Below are 21,034 nucleotides of genomic sequence, written 5' to 3'. Positions count from 1 at the left end.
GTTGCGGGGAGCCGGTCCAGGAGGTGGGGAGGGCGCGGCGAGCCCTCCGACTGGGCTGTCCAGTCGCCTGCCCTTACTGGGCTGTCCGCGCCTGCCCTTCCCCCGAGCTGCTCCTTCTGCTCCTGCCCTTCCCGCCCGCACCCAGTTTTCCCGACATCTTCCAGTCCCTGTCCGCACTCTCCTCAGCCCTTGACCTCGTTCCGCAGCCCGCTCCACACCTTTGGAGCTTAGCCTCCATTCCCCCTTCTGCCGTGCTTCGCTTCCTCCTTCCTCTCCCGTACCCGCGCCCAGCTTCTCGGCTTCCTCCCATAAACCTGGATCGTCAACAAGGTTCGTCCCTTTGCCTGCACCACCCCGCACCAGAAAACAAAGGCGGCCCCCCAGACGCCAGTGCAACACAGACCACCAACACACCTCGTGCACTCCAGCCACCGGCTGCCTTGCCCCCGTGTGGTCAGTGCCAGAGCAAAGGTAACCGGGGAGCCCGGTCCCGCCCCGCCGCAGCCCACCATCGGAGTGCCCCGGCCAGAGAGCAGATTAACCGCCGGACCGCGTCTGGTCTTCCTCCAGCAGGAGACCACCCACCCTTAGTCTAGGTTCAGATGTCCCGCAGTACTGTTTGAACTCCTGTTCAAAATGTCAGCTCTGCGGTTGAGCTTTCCGTCCAGAAAACGCTCTGGAGCTCCTTTCCTGGCTGCAGGAAAGCCGAGTTGACACTCTGACACAGTAAGGCTCTTTGCTGCCCTTGGCTGAGAGATGCCACAGGATGGAGAAAGGGTTTTAAAGTTATAAGGCTCACTATGGGCTCTTGGGGGAATCACTAGCACAGGAAAGCAGTTTACCTCCACTTCAATTACTATTATGCACCCGGGTATATCTTCACTGTTACGTAATGAGATTAGTGATTACATTCTGACTTTAAAGTTTGGGGCAGCTTGTTCAAGTATGTGTAAAAAACCAATTGAAAACAAATCCAGGATAGTTGCTCTCTTCTACTCTATTTTTAAGCTACAAATAAGTGTTCTTGCTCAGTTTCTTACCTATCTGGCAACCTTCAAGTAGATTATTAGGTACTATTGACCAGAAATCTAAATGTCTTTGAAGACCGTATGTATCATCATCATGATCATCATCTTATTCAAGTTTATATCCATTGATTGGCATCTCAGAATACCATTCTCAAATCCAGGGCTAAGAAAATATTATTTATGATTGTTGGAAGGGACCTTGAGATTTTACACCTTAAATAGAATATGCAAATTTCTACTCTTGCAATAGTTGAAAACACTGAAATCCTGATGTCTATACAATTGATGTGTTCTAAAATACTAAATTGTTTACCTACTGCTTCTGCCTAGGTTCCTGTGTTGACTAGTTGAGGCATATAAATATGGCCTTCTTCAGTTATAATACAGTCTTAGCTATTGCTCAAACAAGGTAAGCCTTGGAATCTCCCCTCCACCCCCATTATTAGATGAACTTTATTCTTCTAGATGGAAAAGATATATGTAAAAGGATAGGCTTAGTACACAATTAAAACTTTGCTGGTTTTAACTATGTCGGTTTTTAAGAAGCTGACATTTAATGTACTTAAACATACCCAGATTTTCTATATGCCTAGCAACTCAGGTTGAGTAATTTTGTAGATGAATGGTGCAAATAAGATAGAAAATGTAATGGTTTTAGAGTGATACCTCTGTAATTGATGAATGTCACATGAGGCTGTCAGGTGTAAAAAGGAGCAAAATGGCTGGGAAACCATCCAGTCCTGGGGCAAATACCTGCTTCAGGAATGTCTGTTATCACTTACCAAAGATTATTCACTGAGAACTTACTATGTGTCAGATACACTGTACATTTTCCCATTTGGCCCTTCAAAAAGTGTTTTATCTTGGCATGCTGCAAAAACAGCCTGGAAGAATCGAAAAAGCCATCTCTTTGTCAAAAGAAGTCTCTTGGCCAGGAGCTGTCTTTGCCTGGATGGGTCTTATTTTTATTTTCAAACAATTTGATATGCTAGTTTAACTAAATAAAGATTGTGAGCTGTTGAAAAACTAGAATGTAGAGATTCCTGGCTGGGTGCCCAATTCTTATTCCTAATGTTCTTGAGGAATCATGGGTAAAGGGTATTTCTGCTGTAAGTGCCTCTGATGTGAGGGAGTCCATGGGCAAAGCAGTATTATATGATTGGCTAATCCCCACAGGGACAATGAGTGTTTCATTCCAACAATATTCCTATTGTCGGAGTGGTTGAAGACACACGTTTTTCACCTGTTTTAGGATAGTAGATAGGGACCAAACATTCAACCAATGGAACAATGTTTGCTATTAGATTTTAAGTCAACAGTCACAGAGTTTCTAACTTCTCATATAGCAATTATTCCTAGGAATTAATTTACAGTATTTCTTATAGATTATATCACTCATCCATAAAGCATGCTGTTCTTCAACTGGGGAAAAAGTTGTATTTCATTCACTAATGAACATCATCTACTTTTAAGATAGAGGCTTACAAACTATTATTTTATTTTAACCAGATAAAATGTCTCTTTAACTTTTAAGTTTGTGATAGTATGTATACAACTCAGAGGATGTTGCTCTTTATTCCAGATTCCCTCGCTGTTTTGTCCATCCTTCCAGCTCTTCTTACTCCCCATCATTTGCATTTCTTCACTTGCCAGATAGCCGTTTAAATAAAACACATATGAAGAGCTACGGAAGCAAGAAGTACACCTATGCTAGTCAGCCAGGAAATAAAGTACTTCACTTATGAACTGGAATGATACAAAAGCTACACACATCAACTTGCTGGCTACGAGAGGGCCCCAGTAAACCTCAGGTGCAGGAAACCTCTAAAAAGTCACAGGTGACAAGCCCTCAGTCCACAGAAGAAACTGGCAAGAAGATAAGGGAAGAAAAGCGATCTTTTGGATAAAAAACTATGAATGAACTTAAATATTATTACAATAGGTTCTATTTGCTTTGGATAGACACCAAAATGGCTGCCAGAACGGTTGGAGGCTGTTGCACGGACAGTTGCTGACTAGACGAGAGAGACGAAGGGTAGGCAAAAATCATATTTAAGAAAGAAAATATAAAAGCTAAAATGAACTATTTGGGAAGTCTTTAACATCCCAAAGTAGGAATCATCACTGATGGTGAGAACCTGAGTTTCCTACTTGTCTGCAACTAACTTGCTATACAACTTTTTAGGCAAGATTTTTAAAAATCTTTGTGTATTTGCCTATGGAAAGGTTTTCATTGTTTTCTGATTTCTCCAAGGAGTTGAGAGTCTTCAAGTTAGATCTGTGCATCTTAAGTAGAAACTGCTATTAAACATATGAATTTGAAAAGCCAATTTTAACAAATACTATGTTATTAAAGTATGGACCCCTAACTTTGATGAAAGCTAAGACCTGCAAATAATATGTTCTGATTGTCACAGATTTCATTGAAGATATCCCCTAAATATAACTTCAGTGCAATGGTAAAGAGGAAAACCCCGCCTTTCCATTTTCCAGACTGCTGCAGAAAATCTGTCTTGGGTTTTTAACACTGTAAAAAACAAGGAGACTTGTTTCTGTTTCTTTGTTTTTGGCATGCCCTAAAATAATGAGTATTGCGTATGCATTTAATTCTTGAGCTGTTGAGAACTGATTTCTTCCACCTGGTTCCATTTATGGTGTTCATAATTGTACCCTTCATGGAATTCTTACTCCCAGTATTTCTGAAACTCTTCCCAGAGATGTTACCATCAACTTTTGAAAGTGAATTAAAAAAAGGTATGTAGCATTTTTTTTAACCTTTAAACACATTAACTGACTTTGTTTTTTAGAGCAGTTTTTAAGTTTACAGAAAAATTGAGCAGCAAGTACAAAAGGTCCCCACCATTTCTCCTCTTATTAACATCTTGGATTTGTGTGGTATATTTGTTACAGTTGAAGAACAGTATCTATATGGGATTATCAGTGAAATGTCATGCTTTACAGTAGGGCTCACTCTGTGTTGTACAGTTCTTTGGGTTTTGAAAAATACATATCATGTATCCGCCAACACATTATCATACAAAAGAGTTGCACTGCCCTAAAAATCCCCTGGGCTTTACCTGTTTGTCCCTGCACCCCCAACCTGTGGCAACCACTGATCTTTTTTACTGTCTCTAGTTTTGCCTTTTCCAGAATGTCACATAGTTGGAATCATACCATGTGTAGCTTCTTCAGACTGACTTCCTTCACTTAGCCATATTCATTTAAGGTTCTTCCATGTCTTCTCATGGCTCATGTCTTTCTATTGCTACATAATATTCCATTGTTTATCCTTTCATCTATTAGAGGACATCTTGCTTGTTTCCAGTTTTGGGCAATTTTAAATAAAGCTTCTATAAGTATTTGTGTGCAGGTTTTTGTGTAGACATAAGCTTTCAATTCGTGTATATACCTTGGAGAGCAGTTTCTGAATCACATGGTAAGACTACATTTAGTTTTGTAAGAAATAGCTAAACTATCTCCCAAAGTAGTGGTATCATTTTGCTTTCTCACCAGCAGTGAGTTCCTGTAGCTCTACAATTTCATCAGCATTTAGCATTATTAGTGCTTTGAATATTAGCATTCTAAGAGATGGATCTCATTATTTTAATTTGCAGTTCCCTAGGGACGTGAACTTGAACATCTTTCATATGCTTATTTGCCATCTATATATCTTCTTGGGGAGGTATTAAAATCTTTTGCCCACTTTTCAAGAGGATTGGTTTTTTTTTTTTCTTACTGTTGAGTTTTAGTATGTTTTGGATACAAGTTCTTCATCCTTACGTATTTTCCAAATATTTCCTCCCAGTGGGGGCTTGTCTTTTCATTCTCTTAACTGTCTTTCACCGAGCAAATGTTTTTAATTTCAGTGAAGTTAAATTTATCCGTTTTTTCTTTCTTGGATCATGCTTTTGGTGTTATATCTGAAAACTCATTGCTAAACGAAGGTCCCCTAGGTTTTCTATGTTTCATTCTAGAAGTTTCGCATTTTACATTTAAACCTATGATCCATTTTGAGTTAATTCTGGTGAAAGGTATAACAGTGTTAATGTTTTTCTTTTTTTTGCATGTGGATATCCAGTTTTTCTAGCATCATCTGTTGAAAAAACTATCCCTTCTCCATTGAATTTTAACTCTTTACCATAAAAAAATAAATGAACTGTTACTGTGGTGACTAGTTGAACAGTAGGCATGATTTATTCAGCCAAACAGATCCTTTAGTGCTTATGAGTAATCCTGAGAAGAGCATGGTCACTGTGAAGCTGGCGCAGCTCCTTCATTCTTTCCATTCTGTGCTTTACTAGACAGTGGTATAGACACTTGAACACATTATGAGAGGACAGAGAAGGCAACTTTGAAGTCAGACTGAGAAATGTTTCACAGAAGAGCCTCAAAGAGCAGTTGAATTTTACTAAGTGTTTGCAAGGTGTTCTGGGTAGAAAGAATAGCAATTAAAATGGCTTAATGGTGTAAAAGAATATGACAATCAGAGACGACTGATTGGCTCTATGTGGTTGGAGGAGGGAACACAAGGGGATAAATGGTAGAAGATGAGACAAAAGGGATGTACTGGGGTGAGGTTGGAAAGCATGTACCACCCTAGGGAATTCAGACTTCACCTTGGACAGTGGTGAATAGTGGAAGGTAACTTTAAGCAGGGAGTAGGTGACATGATTAGATCTGTATTTCTGAAAAATAGTTTTGCTTTCAATCAGGAAGGATTGAAGAGGGCAAAGCCAAGGGAGGGAAAGCAGCTGGAATGCTATCCAGTAGCATGAGAGAGATGATAAAGCCGGAATCACTGAGGTGGCATTAGGAATAAAAACATGAACATTCAAGATACATTTAAGCAGTCCAGCTAAACTGCGCTATTTAATTACCTGGTAGTGGTTTAGTTTATTTATATTTAAAGTATTAGGATCTGTAATTGGTACACGGGATCCCAAGGAATGTGTTAGTGAACGTGAGAAGATGAGAGAACAGAGGAAGTGATTTATCTAAATATTCCTCTTTCCTCAACACTACTTATTCCCCAAACATGCATATACATACACCCAGGCCACAGTCTTTTCCTTTTCATGGAACAAAGGTCGGGTGGGGAGGAGGATGGGATTGTGTTAGCTTTCCATGTACATCACGGTACCATGCATTTCTCTTTCACAGTACTTGTCTAAGTTTGCATTAATTTGTGGACTGAATTACCATTAGTCATTAATGTTTGCCTCTCCCATTAGACTAGAGGTTCCTTGAGGGCAGAAATTCTTGTGTTTTGCTTATTTTACCCCCAGCACCTAGCACAGGGTAGATGCTCAATAAATAAATGGATGGATATAGATAAATGAGATGGATGACTAGAGGGGTTCCAATGATGGTCTCACCAGTGTAGGTTTTTATTTTTTGGGGCTGAGTCTTAAGATCTTTCTCAAAATCAATAAATATATGATTGGCTGTTCATTAGAATCTCTTGGGCAACTTAAAAATATATATATTATATATATTTATATGTTCACACATTATGTACTCACATAATATATATTCATACATAGCTCCATTCTTCTCCACTCCCCTTACCGAGTTCTGACCATGGTTATTTTGAATATGCCACCACACTCCATTTCTGATGAGGATTTAGAAATACCGGTTAACACAGTACCTTAAGAGTGTACATTTGATTTCCTTTTGTGTAGTGTTTCATATCTGTTACAGCACTTAACTTGTTGTGTTATATAATTGTATCTGTGTTCTACCTAAACTGTAAGTTACTTTAGCAGAGAGGTCATTTCCTAGTTTTCTTTGTTTGTGGCCCAAGCAAAATCTGGGGCCCTTTAGACCAAGGTTGGCTCAACTAGCAGCCTAGATGGTTTGTACCAGGTTAAGAGATAGTATCTCATTTTAAATAATGACAAAGCCTCCCATTGAGGGGACATTTTGGATCTATCAAACATTTGTGGTCATTTTACTGCTGAGAAATGAAACAGTAAGAATAAGGAGACAAGTTGCAAAGAGAGGCTACTTTTTATTTGCTCTGGTTCTCACAAAACCAACTCAATTAAGTCTGAACATAATATTAATACATGAAATAGGGATAAACAATAAGAAGGAACCATTATTTTCCTCTCATCTTTAACTACTAAGTTGTAATTATGAAGGGGTGGTTAACCTTTCCTCTTTTATTACTAAGGAAGAACAACAGAAAAAGAAAATGGCTGCAAAGTTGGAACTAGCAAGATTTCTTCAAGAAACAATTACAGAAATGGCAGGAGGAACGGGGCCAAGTTGGGAGATGCCTCTACACAGTTCTCATTCTATGTCAAACAGGTGTCCATTTTTTATATATATAATACCAAACTACTTCTGGGCTGGCAGTTAAATGAAAAATTCATGTCATCCCAGATCTTCCAAATTGTTCACCATCTCTGAACTTGCAAATATCCAAGTTGTATACATACAATGTTGCAAACATTTACAGTCATTTGCAAAAAAACCTATCTTAAAGCAACCAAGGTGTTGAAGTCGTTGATAACTGCTTGGAAGGAACAGAAGAGGGTCAAACTTTTGAACTACTCCTGACCTTTTCAGTTCACTTAGGCTGCTTCAGAGATTTTTTTTTACTACTCTTTATACCACAGGACCCATTTCCAGACGTAAGATAGGGTCTTTCAATGCTATGGTGTGTCTTTCAAACATTCTGTAGTAGGGAAGGTCAAATTAAGTAGGAAACACATTTTAATTAGCCTCTTTGTCCCAACTGCCAAAGTCCAGACCAGCCACAAGCCCAGCACAAAGGAGATACTTCGCTTTTCCAAACTATTTGAGGATCCGCTCACCCTGGGGCACCTAGATCGACCTCAGTTGGTGGCCCTTTGCAAACTGCTAGAATTGCAGTCCTTTGGAACCAACAATTTGCTCTGCTTTCAGCTCCTGATGAAACTGAAGTCTATAAAAGCAGATGATGAAGTAAGCGTTTTACTAGGGCTGTAGGGACTTAGCAGGGCATTGGGAGACATCTTTGGGTGGCTTTGTGATGATGAAGTTCAGTATCCTGTGTTAGGTCTGCTCAAGGACTGGGTACTTGGTAAAACGGGTGGTTTGAAACAACCATCACCATGACTGCCTGAACCTTGATTACTCATCTTAGGAGCTGTTTGTTGAACTATGACCCATTTTCTTGAGAAGGCCATCACAAGCAGTTAGTGATTTGGACATCTTAGCTGGAACTAATCCAGAGCAGTTAGGACCCACCAGGAGGGAACAGCTGCCCAGTAGCTTCCTGAATCTCTCCCTGCTAAGGACACTGCCCTACCCACCCAGCTCTGCTCCCCTTCCTCAGAGCCGATGCCAGAGTCAGCATTCTGGGTAGGGTGGCCTGATAAGGGGTGGCGACGCATAACACAGGGATGAAAGCAGATCCTAGATCTCTTACAGAAGAAAGGCATGGTTGGGACTACAGCTACTAATAAGACTCCTTAAAAAACAGAATGTTCCCTGAATCTGAATCAGCTGCGTTAAAGCATTCTGCCTGAGGGAGGCTTCCCAGAACTGAGAAAGCAGGATCCCATTGGCCCCACTTAGGTTTCAGTTGTTGCTTTCAGAACTTTGGAGCAGACAAAACAATCCTGGTCCCAGAAGTACCATCATTTTGGACCACACCACGCAGAAACTGTTACCGAGTTTTGTGGACCAGAGTTAGGGCCAATCCCCGGGTGTAGTAGTGGGGAAGAACCCCATGCGACAAATGGTACACTGAAAGCTTCCTGACTAACATTTTTCTAATGAATCCTAAAGCTGCCACAGACGAGGAGAGATGTCATAACCAGGCGAAATGCAAATCAAGAAGGGAAATAATTACGTCCCGATCTCTGCTGGCAGGATTTCCTCCATCTAGGCCGCTACGCTTCCCTAAGCCACCTTGCCCAGCAGGCCCTGGGCCTTGGCTGCGCATCTGTGCAGGGAGCAAAGCCCAAAGGCATCGAACTTCGTGTTTCCCTCAACTTGTTGGAACCTCGGGATTAGGTAAAACCGAAACCAAAGAACCCCATATGCCGTTCCTTACATTTCTTTCAGGAAATCACCAAGGAGGGGGTGAATTCTTTGAGCGTGTCAGAGCTATGAGCTGTCAGAGCTACGAGTTGTCTGCAGGGCCTGAGGGATGAGGTCCCTGGGTCTTACCGAGGGACAACCGAGACTGCAGCTCACAGAGGCAAGTAGCAGTTTTCTGGGGCCCTTCTCCCTGACACTCTCTCCCCCGCAATGGGCAGGCCTCGCTTTGTGATTTCCACTTTGCAAGCGAACCCCCTTACCCAACTTGTCTTATTTAATGGAGCAGTTGGACGCTGTGCAGCTATAGGTGTATTTTTTACTGAGACGGGGTACTCTTCGTGGTTTTCTGCTGCTGAGTATGTAACTACCACATACATAGTGGCTAAAACAACACCCGTGTTACTCACGGTTCTGTAGGTCACAAGGGTAGGGTGTTCCTTTCTGGAAGCTGTCAAGAAGACTCCGCTTCCAAGCTCATTCAGTTTGTTGGCTGATTTTAGTTCCTCGCAGCTGTAGGACTGACGTCTGTGTGTTCTCACTGGCTGTCAGCCCCGGGCCACCCTCAGCCCTGGAGGCCGCCTCCATCTGTGAAGCCAGCAAGAACTACTCACAGGCCAACCCCTCAAGCATCAAACCTCCTTCCTGTTTGACTTCTAACTCCAGATTTAAAGGTCTCGCATGATTAGGCGAGACCTACCCGGATAATCTTCCTATTTTAGGGGCAACAAACTTGGGACCTTAATTATATCTGCAGTTTCTCTTCACAGCAGCACATAGATTAGTGTTTGACTGAATAACTGGGAGAAGGTGTGGGTGCATGAGGGACAGGGAATCTTAGGGCCACCTTGGAATTTTGCCTACTTCAGGTTTTGTAAGAGCGGCCACATCTCTGATACAAGGCCTGTCACGGGCGAATGCAGCTGGAGGTCTAAACCGTGCCTGGTGGCTCACCTGGGGCTGCTTTTCCCCATCCTTGCCCCAATCCAATGTGAAGTATTGGCTTTGTTAACAGGGGTTTACTATTTTCCCTCAGATAATATTTGAACTACGAGTGTCAGTGCTGCAAACCTATTGAAATTCTCATTCCTATAACTACAAAGAGCGCTATAATGTGTCCATGAATTGTTTTGGGATAAGAGCCATTGTTATGACTTCGAAACTAAGTCAGGTAGCGATTTCCTCTTGTGTGTTTGTTGGGCCTGCTCTGGTGGGAAGATAAACAGACTGTAGAGAAGAGTACTTAAAAATCATTTATTTCTTGAACATAAGAGTAGTAAGTTCATACTATCAAACTGCTTTCTTGAAAGGGTGTGTTGTTTTACAATCCTCCTACAAGGGAGTGGGGATACGAATCCAACCACATGATACTCAGCGCTCTGTATTCCTGCTCAAAAAATCCTGTTAGGATACGGGCAGACATTTCATAGAAAGGAAACTAAAATGGCAAGTATATAAAACATCTTAACTTCACAATAAGATCGATTAAAAATATGAGATATCACATTCCCCTATTATCAGAGTTTGATAACTCATGTTGGTAGGGTAGAGGGGAGGGGCTCTCAGGCATTGCTGATAAAAACCTCCAACTTTCAACTTTTAAAAACACATTTACTTTGCCCTAGAAACTTCACTGCTAGGAATTTATCCTATGATCTTGCACATGTGCAAAATGATCTGTCTTCAAGATTATCCATTGCAGCAGAATTTGTAAGAGCAAAAGATTATTCATTAATAGAATAATCAAAGTAATTTTGGCATTTCCATACAATGGAATCTTTTACAGATGCTTAAAAAGGAGGCAGCTCTATGAGTCAGTCTCCAGGAGAGTTCAGTGAAAAATAGCTAAGGACAAAACAGTGTGTGTCACCTTTGTGTAAAGATAAAAACCATATTAAGTGTATGTTTGTATATGCACAGAAGTATCTCTGGGAAGATTATATAAGAACTTGTACCAGTGGTTGCTTCTAGGGAGGGAAACAGAATAGCTAGAGAATAGGGGTAGAAAGCAGGCTTATTTTTACAGATTACATTTTATTTACCTTTTGAATTTTGTCTCTTGTGCATGTATTATTGATCTAAAATATATATACATATATGTATGTATATATGTATATTTTAAAAGCTTGGCTAATTTGGTACTTCAAAACTTGCATCTCATTTTAATGTATTGGTTTTTTTGGTGATGTATGAGGCCAATTCTTTCACATTATCTTCTGTGTCTGAGATAAGATGCTTAGCCACTTTGATCCACCATTGGTTTGAGAGTTTAACTGAACACACCCTCTGCAACTCTGAGTGGTCTGCTGTACTGACAGGTTGCAGGGTACTGCAGTGGTGCAGAAGCCAGGAGCCTGGTGCTCTCCTTGTCCTGCCTTTAGGTCACCAGCATGCACCCGGGGGAGCTGTAAAAGCAGGCACAATGGTCACCGGCCACATGCACTTTTAACATTCTGTGGTACTGTCCTGTGTTTCCCTCCCATTCTCCAGTGGCTAGACCTCCACCTGAAGGAGAATGTCCCACCTTCCCTCTTGCTCTTGTCACGAACCTTCTACCTGATAGATGTGAAGCCAAAACCAATCGAGATACCACTACATGGGGAGGTAAGTAGGGGTTCTTTGAGGATTTCCACAGTCTTACTTCCTCTTGCACTCACAGTGGGCATTTCTTTGGGCCTATCTTTTGGAATTTGAAGTTAAAATAAACTTTTTGAAGTTCCTTAAAAAAGCTAGCACTTAAACTTCCACTAGCTGTAGGGCTGGTACTGCCTGTCTTACCAATGGGTTTCAGCCCCGGGCAAGTTTGCTATGGATTCAATGTGACCAAAGAAATTGACAGCAAACGTTCTTTGGGGTGAAAGGGTTTATTACCCGGCTTGTTCTCCTGGCAGTAGGTCAAGCACTAGCATCTCTGCCTCCGCCCAGAGCACTGGGCCGAGCTCTCCATATAGCACAGTAATAGCTTATTGCCTAAAGGTGTGGAAGTGGTAGCCTAGCAACAGGCCAGTTACATCATCAGGTGGTTTAAGTTCAGTGAGGATCCTGGCCATAGGAACCCCAACTTCCCCACACTGCCTTAAATCCCAGCTTGATTTAGGATTCTTTCCAATAGGAGTGCAGTTTATTCTCTCTCCTTAACTAGCTAGTTTCATTAGCATACTGTTTTTTTGTTTTTCTTTCTCCCCCACCCCGCCAGTCTTCCTCCTTTGGGACTGAATACTTCCTGTTCTTTCACAGCTGTTCCATTTGTCCAGATTCCTCTTAATTTTTAAGCAGTGAATGGCCCGTCTAGAATGTAAACTTTTCATCTTGCAACTCACTTCTCTACTTTTTGTTGCTTGCAACTCAGCAGCTTTTTTCCTCCTTGTATTTTACTGGAGAACCCAGTCTAGGCCCAGACACTGGACCATCTTGCTCTAGGTCCATGAAAAGGGGCCTCACACTTATCTCTGTGGCTTCACGTGTAACTCAGAACCTGTGCGGCTGAGAGGGGAGAGGCCAGGGTTAAGACGTGGTTTGGTAGATTCAACTAAGTACTCTCCAGTTTTGATCACTTTTAATCTCAGTTACGCCAATGACTCCTTGGATACACCAAGGAAAATTATATGAAGTCTAGCATGAAAAATGTACTGCAGGAAACACGGTTTGCCTTCCTCTTCCGTATTTCCAGAGATGAATCTGCATATAGCCTTTGTCTGGGAAGGATTCTAGGGAGACTAGGAGCCGTTTTGGAGCACAGATCATGTTTCGGGCTCTTCATCTTTGATCTTTAAGACCAAAGTTATGCCATTATCAGACTGCTCTCAAAAGCAAGGAAGTCTTGGAATAGCCCAGTGTCTCAAAACTAAATCTGGGTTCTCAAGATTATTCTAGAGGGGCATTAACTCTTTATTCTGATATTGCTTCCTGGAATGGTTGAGAAAGACCTAGGAATTAAGGACAAAATGACCAACTCCTAGGTTAAGCCTCTTTGGTTTAAATCTGTTTCTAAACTTGTATTCTCCCTTTATAAAAAAGCAAGAACAACTAGTGTGCTAGGTTCTGCAAAGAATTGAGAGACATCAAATTGAATATAATTTTGGATGTATGAAACCCTTTTCCCTCCAAAGTACACAAAGGAATTACTTATTTCAAAGAGCATAGATACACTTTTCAAATCTAATTAATAGAATTCATGAGGACAGGTTAGCTAGCTGTTCTAAAATACCACCTCCTCCGTTTTCCTCATGTTGCACTGCAGGAGCTTCAATTAAGCAGTACCTACCATTTTAATAAATCAAATTTATCACTTATTAGTAGACACCAAAAATGATGGTGTCAATTTTGACTAAGATACACCAGTGCTATTAGGAACTGACAAGTAATTGAGAAGTGACTTTTGTTTTTTTGAGACTGAAAACAGGACCAGAATTAGCACACCAGTAGCGTGCTAATGACTGAGGATTTAAAATACTGTAGAGTGCAACTTTTGTGTATAGGTTCTCAAAACTCAAAGATAAATAATACTAAGTTGCTGTTTTAGGGACACAGTTCACGTTCCTCCTAAGGGGTATAGTTGGAGGAAGGCAGAGATTTAGGGGAAAGCCAGTTATGTTCTGACTACTGTACTCCAGCCTTGGGGTCTCAGCTGGAGCTGCAAGCTTGTTCCTATCAAATATTTCTCTCCCTCCGCTCCAAAGACGGATACTCCCATTTCCCCTGAATCTAAAGAGAACATGGTAGATTTAGCACCTCAACTGAAGGGAACAAAGGTAGGACAATTACTTTTCATTTAATGAGGTCAACACATGAAAATAACAGTAATTTCTCTATTTGTAACCCCCTTGACGAAAACTGAATTTCAGTACAATGGCATTCTTTAATAAAGAATATTTATTGTACTGTTTGACCTGTTTCTAAGAAAGTTCAGTATTTGGTGATATGCAATTAGGTTCCAGATTTTTGTCTCTTGCATCCTCTGCCAGAACATGAAGTCATTACTTCTAAGTTCCTGGTAGTCATGGCAGTGTAATTATAGATCTGACACACATTTTGTTTGAAATCAGTAACCCAACTTTCAGTTCTGATGATGAAGGATGAAGAATTCGTACAACCGCCACCAGTCACACGGTCATCCACAATGCCATCAGCACCTCTCTCGTTACCTAAAGGATCCATCACTTCTGCTAAAGAAACTGTAAGAATAAAAAGAAAACCCTTTCCCCCTACTTATTAAGGCCAGTGAGAATCTAGAATTACAATCATTGCAAAATACTGCATAGTTCTTCCTGTCTTCCAAACAGGAAGTTGTAGGCTGAATTTTAGTCATAACCACTGCATTTTTTTAAGCTCAGTTATCCAAAAGTGGAAAAAAAAAAATCATCAGCCCATGCAGCTGTGGATCAGATCTAAACATGTTAAGCCTAGAAGCTAATTACAATATAGGCAGATTCTTTTCCTTTGCGCCAGATGGAAATAGTCCCCATATGTTGTATATTTCACATGGGCTTCAGATGTCAGGAAATACTAGCAGGAAAGCAATTTAAATCTTAGGAGAAATACCATGTAAATAAGGAATCCTCTATCCACTTCTCCCATTTGGGTGAAGGAATTTGGGGCGAGAACAGAAAACATGGCAGAAACAGTCAGGGGTTACAGGAGGGCTGAACTGTGTGTGGGGTGGCTCTCCACCTGGAGGACCAGAGAGAACCAGGTCGCATGCTGGTGGGGTTGACATCCAGGGCCTTGTTTGCATGTCTTCATCCTTTTTATTACCAAGGTAAATTATAAACTCGAATTTGACCTTGGGGGCCTGTCATTTTGATTAAGAAAACAAAGGGAATCCTAATTAATTTACACATCTGACCCATGCCTGAGCTCCTTGTTTTGTGCCCAGACACTCCCGGCTGAATCACAAAGAACCACCCAGAACCACCCAGAAGCAAGGCTACTTCGAAAGGAGCATAAGGCCTGCTGGACTATGAGGCTCATGCTCTCCACCTGCCTGCCCTCAGCAGTGGCATCCAAATTGGACCCCCTGCTAGGACCTTGAGGACAAGATCAGCCATTCATTCAGTCCTTTGAAGGCCTCGTCCCCATTCCAGATGTGAGACCAAGTTCAGACAGTTTTCGGAGAACATAACTGCAAAGCCCGTTTCCTCTGTTCCATTATGTCATCCCACTAAACTTTGTGTAAAGCCCACCAACCCTCATGTTATTTCTGAACAGCTTTGTATTTGTACCCGTGTCCTTCAAGGGAGGAAATGTTTTGCATCATGTCATGAGCCTGGCGTCTTAGATAGCTCGGCCTCCCATGGCTTGGTAACCTAAGAACTTGGAAATTACAAAAACCATTGTAAGAGTCCTGACCTGCTTTTCCAGAGTGATCCATCAGTGGGAATAGTGCCCTGGAAATAAAGGACCTTAGGAGATGGAGTGGATGTACCCAGTACGGTCCTTCTGGATATGAAGAAAAGGCTTCTGGGAGAAGAAAATGGACTGTTAAACAGACTGGCAGTCAAATGGTTTGGCTGTTCTGACACCCCCCCCGGGCCTAGAGGCTGCAGGCTCTGGGAGGCCACCATGGTAGCACACATGGCTTTCATTAGCCACCGTTTTTGCTAGGAAACATAATTAAGGGTTTAAGACTTAACTATTTGTTTGTGCTGGGTGTGTGTTTTTCTGGTCTGTTTGTCTTTCACCAACAAGACTATTTGCTAGTCACAGGGGTTGTTAAAGTCTGATATGACCCCTGTGCTACCCAGTAACGAGTATTACATTAAAGTATTTATGATTGGTGTTTCCAGTATTGTCTATACTGAGAAAAATGTAATAAGATTGCTGACCAACAGCTTTCAGGCCTTGGGAACAGCTTTAGTAGGGAAAAGATATTTTGGCCTGTAGTTGAGAAATTATATTTCTTTACTTGTTGTGAAATTTAAAGCCATTAGATGGGAGACAGTTAAACCAAGTAAAGCTGAAACCTCCCTGTCTGGGATCAGCTAAGTGGGGACTGGGATCAGAACTTCACATCAAGGATACGACTTTAAAATGCTTCCTGAGGACAAGCCCACCACGTCTGCTAATGAGTTCGTTCCTGGAGAACCAGGAGTCCTCACCGTGCAGCATTCCATAGATGGCACCATTGGTCTGCAAGGCGATTCACAATAAATCTTCCCATTTTTAAAATGGTGGTGCTTTTCAAAATTAGTTCACAATTTAAGTGCTGAATGTGGAAAAGGGATTAGCTAGTTAACTTGCAAAATCCTGTTTTGGCTGAATGATTCATGTGGACAGTTGGGTGGTTCAACAATCCTTTCTGGCTTTCTCTGCAGGCAGGGTGGGAATGGTTAGGTCGAGGGGACCCTGGTCACTTGTGGCCCCAGATGACCGTCACCCATTTTTGCTGCATCCAAATATCTAGACCCTGGATATACCTCTTCTCCCATTCTTAGGACAGTAGCTAGAGAAGCCAAGGATGTTTCTTTGTTCTTGTCCCTTAGAGCCCTTGACTGTTGGGCTCTATGGTGGTAACCTCTAGCCCCATGCTAAAACGAGAGCTAGTAGTGATCTATCTGGTAAATGATTACCAACTAACTCTGGCAGGGGGCAGGGCATGATTCTCACTGTGGATTCCAGTGATGTAAATACTCCCACAGGGCTGATTCCAAGCCACGACCAGGAGGTCACTCTACCACCAAAGTCGGGAAGAGATGTGTACTGTTAGCCTGAGCGCCAGCTCCAGCATGCACTGGCCCTCTTGAGTAACAAGAGACAAACCTATAGTTTGGCAGTGTTCATTAAATGTGACATTTCTGTGCTCCAATGCAAGCATCGAGGTGGCAGTACAGTAAAAATGGCCCTGAACACTCTTAGGTGCCCTGACTATCTTCCTGAACACCTGGCTCCTGCTGACCTTCCCTGTCCCACTCTCCTCAGCTGAGGGAATGGATGGCTGTGCCAAACTGCCAGAACGCTTTCCCCTTACCCTGCAGACGCATACACCTTAGCTGTACCAGATGCTAATCATCGTACTGGTATAGGTCTAGGCACTTTCTGAAACCTAACTTCCGTGCTGTCAGACTTGGTCTGTGTCTCATATACAGAGGACTCTGCTACAACAGAGAGGTGCTGGTGGCACTTGACATTTATCACCTGCCGTGCATAATTCCTTACTTCAGTCATTACAGAATAACTCACACTGGTGGCATCAGATCAATACTCTGTAATGCTAAAGCCTAAAGATTTCCCAGTCACTGTACCCACACCATAGGTTAAGGTCAGACTAACGCAGCTTCAGAGCAGATCCGCACATTACCTAATGCTGAGAATTGGGTCTGCCGGCTCCTCCCAGTGGTGGCTGTGGTGGCTGACAGACACAGCCGCCTCACTGTTGTGGAGACAGATTTCTAGCTTCATCTGAGATCAATACAGTGCATTAGCGGTGCCAAGGGACTGAGGACCCCGCAGCCTATGGCAATTAGAAAAAGCAGCAGGGCAGTATTGATTCATGTTGTGGTGGTTCCAGGCCCTCATCTTTTAACCCACAGGAAACTAGACAGATTCAGTGCCTTGACAGCATGACATCTTCATTAGATAACTGGATCCCTTTCCTCAGGAGACTTGATCTGGTCATTTAAATAAAATGGCCATTTCATTTTCTCTCAGGTCAGCTTCTCTATCTTTTATTTGACAGCCGGCTCAGTCTCTGGGGAAATCCACAGGTGATTTGGGTTGTACCAGGAAGGACATGACAGTTTTAATAATAGTGCCTTGTAATTCCACAGCACCTCTCTGGAAGGCATATATAAAGCCCTTTGCAGACCCTCACCGTTCACACAACATTGCTTCAAGGGAGGGTGAGGCAGAAAAAGATCACTATTTTACAAGGACACACCACCATTATGTCTCAATGCAAATCGTTTGAAGAGCTAAAATTTGTTTCCCGGCTCTGTTCACCAAATTATGCCTTCTTTCAACACAAATTGTACTATGTTGACAGTCGCACATTGACAGAGTGATACAAGGGTAAGCGAGAACTTTACAACAGTGGCTAATACCACAGCTGCCAAAAGCCAGCCCGCTCAGACAGGAACAACCCCGTTTCCCCTACAGAAATGAAAGCAGACCGAACTTTTTTTTGTCCTCATTCAGCAGTAAGCCAGCAAGCCAGCCAAGAGCTGGCTTTGTGGGGAGAGGCTGAGTGCTGGCAAGTGGGGCGCTAGGGTGCTGAGGCACGGGAGCCCACCCAGTGCACGCAGCCAGCAGAGGGCAGAGAAGTAAATTTCAAGCAGCCCCCAACCCAATGTTCAGAGAACTTCTGCCCCTTCCCTGAGGGACGGAGTGGAGTTTGCACAGAAAGGACTATAGGAAGCCAAGGTCTGACAGTCCCAACACAGCCGCCTGGTCAGGCACTGGAGGGGTCCCCACACGGCATGCCACGGAGCATGGGGCCAGGGGCCTGAACATAAACCGAGTCCTGGGTGATGGGTTTTCCCTCACCCAGCAGCACGGGCAACAAACCACACCCACCCAGAGGGCAGCCACAGGTATCTGGGTTTGGGTTTCTGCAGGCCCTTGTTGGTAATCCCCGTTTTCCTCTTCATCACTTCAGCTCTGCCCCGCGGCCATTCCGACTAGGCCCCTGGCTCACTCTCTGGCCCTCCAACCCGCCCCGACCCCTTGGGTTTCCTCGGAGGATACAATCTGCGGTTGAGGCCTGCAAAGCCCCTGCTCTGGGCTCAGCACCTCTGGTGTGCCGACAGGAGGTGCCTGCCTGTTACACAGTCTCTTCTTTTCCTGCCTTTCCGCAAGCATTGGGGAGGGAGGCTTACCCCGGAGGTCTCGGTGCTGGACCTACAAGGAAGAGTTTAGAGGAAGCCGCACGGACGTGTGGTGCCCTCCGGATGGACACAGCCCCTCGGCGGCCTGATCCTTGCCCACTGATGTTGTCTCCCTGGTCACACAGCCCATATAAAAATGAAGCAGCAGCAATTTTTATTGAGGGACCTAAACTGAAAATAGGTTTAGAACATAATTTAAAAAAATAAAACAGCAAAAGTAGCAAAAAATATATGACCTTTTTAAAAACATTTTCCTTTTTTTTCTTTTTTCTTTGTTTTTAATATATAGCAACTGATGCCTCCCAGCCACCAGGAGCATCTTACCCAATGGGTAAATCTCTGGTAACGACCCTTTTAAAAAGACATGTAAATATATACTCAGATTTATACACTTTGTGTTTTCTTCATAGCTATGTACAAAGTCCCCAGTTTGGGGCTGGGCCCCAGGGCCACAACACTGCTCCCAGCCTTTGCCTCCCCACCCTCTGGTACCAGGCATTTGGTCAGCAAAGCAAATTAGTATCGGAATTAATAAGCCCCTGGCACCATCTGTCTGGAGCAGAGATCGCCTTCAACAGAGGCCGAAGCCCTGACCTCCCCTGGGCCTGAGGACAAGGCCCCCACCTCGGAGCGTGGGAGGCAGACAGAACCACCACGAGGAAGCTCCGCCAGCTCGCGCTCGCCTGCCTGCTCATCTCCCGCTCCCCGCCCCTCCGGGCACTGCCAGATGGCAGGGAGGGGGCTTGGTCCAACATCCGGGAGGGAACAAGGTGGCCATCGGCAAGTACCTGCCTCTGCTCCTCCCAACAGGCAGAGAGGAGGAGAGGGCAGCTCCGTGGGGGAAGCCTCAGGTAGGAAGCTGGCTCCTGCCCACAGGAAAGGGCAGAGGGGAGGCAGTGAGTCCAGCAGGGGGTGGTGGGTGAGGGCTGCAGCCGACGACGGAGCCAGGGAGGGGTACTGGGTCAGCGCCGTTTGAGTCCGCCATTGGCAAGCTGGGCTGGGTGTCGGGGCAGACAGGGCTCCTCAGGCAACGGCTCATGAGAGAAGACGGAATCCTCCCCCGAGGAGCAGGTGGAGCTTCGGGTGTCGGGAAAGCTGGGAGAGTATTGGTCCAGGGGCATTGTCAGGTCAAGATACTCCTGGGTGGGAGAGATGAGAACACTGGGCCCGGCGCGCTCCGCCCCGAGGCAGCACCCCCCAAGGGTGAGCCCAGTTGACGGGGACCTGAGGTCTAGCGCGGGGCATTCTCACCTGGTTGGAGGTCAAGGCCACAATGCGGTCCAGGTCTTCCACCAGCTGCTTGAAGGTCGGTCTCTGCGAGGGGACTGCATGCCAGCAGTCCCGCATCATCATGTACCTGTGGCAGGGTCGTCAGGCCAGGGCAGGAAGGGCACAGGCACACATTAAAGAAAGCTCACCTGGAGGGACTGTGGGAGGAGTGATGGGGGGGCTGCTCTATCCAGCTAAACACCCGCTTCCTCCTCCACCCACTGCACCCAGCCCCACAGGGCCCAGCTGAGCCTTGGCCATCCCCTCCCGCTTACAGCTCATTGGTGCAGTTGCTGGGCTTGTCCATACGATGACCCTCCTTCAACAGCTTGAACAGCTCCTCCACAGGCACGCCAGGGTACGGGGAGCCGCCTAAAGTGAAGATTTCCCACAGCAGCACCCCGAAGGACCACCTGTGGACGAGCACAGGGCCACTGCATCTGCTGGGCACAGAACTAGGCCGGCCTAGAGTCCTCCCCATCTCCCTAGCAGCTCACACTGATCCCACCCCCTCTCCCAGCAAGTCCCCAGTTCCGAGGAAAAAACTGGGGGACAGTACTGAGGAGGAGCTTGGCCTTCCAGCCTCTGGAACACAGTGAGTGGTACACACAGTGCTTTGTTTTTACTCTCCAGTAAAACAAATGGAAGGAGACCCTGACGAATCCAGAGAGGCGGGCAGGACCCAAGTATACCGGAAATTCTCCATCCCACACAGCCCTGCAATGGCTCATTTCAAACTCACACGTCACTCTGGTGGGTGTAGATCCGGTCGAACAAGGCCTCAGGTGCCATCCACTTCACAGGCAGCCGGCCCTGCCGGCAGCATGGGGGAGGGTGAGGGTGGCCCCCAGCGGGACAGGGAGAGGCAGGGAGGTGCACGTG

General features: G+C 44.3%; 2 protein-coding genes across 12 annotated transcripts in view; one reads left to right on the top strand and one right to left on the bottom strand.

The window, feature by feature from the left end:
- Window positions 1-17,867, top strand: LETM2 (leucine zipper and EF-hand containing transmembrane protein 2). The gene is given in 16 exon segments (XM_057505188.1): window positions 1-471; window positions 1,359-1,437; window positions 2,611-3,011; window positions 3,014-3,063; window positions 3,644-3,782; window positions 7,211-7,279; window positions 7,282-7,343; window position 7,571; window positions 7,783-7,982; window positions 9,090-9,140; window positions 9,142-9,225; window positions 11,553-11,666; window positions 13,733-13,813; window positions 14,137-14,238; window positions 14,938-14,979; window positions 14,982-17,867. Coding segments are annotated over 15 exon segments (1,470 nt in total). The 5' UTR covers window positions 1-471; window positions 1,359-1,390; the 3' UTR covers window positions 15,009-17,867.
- Window positions 17,868-19,020: 1,153 nt separating this feature from the next.
- The window catches only part of FGFR1 (fibroblast growth factor receptor 1), a 42,019-nt gene continuing 40,005 nt past the window's right edge, over window positions 19,021-21,034 (bottom strand). For 9 of the 11 annotated variants that reach the window (XM_036932202.2, XM_036932204.2, XM_036932203.2 and 6 more), the window contains 4 exons: window positions 20,895-20,965; window positions 20,428-20,565; window positions 20,135-20,240; window positions 19,021-20,022 (listed from right to left, as the gene is read on the bottom strand). In XM_036932202.2, the coding sequence (XP_036788097.1) occupies window positions 19,846-20,022; window positions 20,135-20,240; window positions 20,428-20,565; window positions 20,895-20,965 (492 nt within the window). In that variant the 3' untranslated portion in view covers window positions 19,021-19,845. Of the gene's footprint in view, window positions 20,023-20,134; window positions 20,311-20,427; window positions 20,566-20,894; window positions 20,966-21,034 lie in introns of those variants that run through there. The other 2 variants (XM_036932206.2, XM_036932208.2) reach the window with 2 other exon arrangements.

Source organism: Manis pentadactyla, chromosome 7 (genome assembly GCF_030020395.1).
Source record: "Manis pentadactyla isolate mManPen7 chromosome 7, mManPen7.hap1, whole genome shotgun sequence".
NCBI lineage: Eukaryota > Metazoa > Chordata > Mammalia > Pholidota > Manidae > Manis > Manis pentadactyla.
Note: the sequence above shows the minus strand (reverse complement) of the source record. Positions and strands in the feature narration are given on the sequence as shown.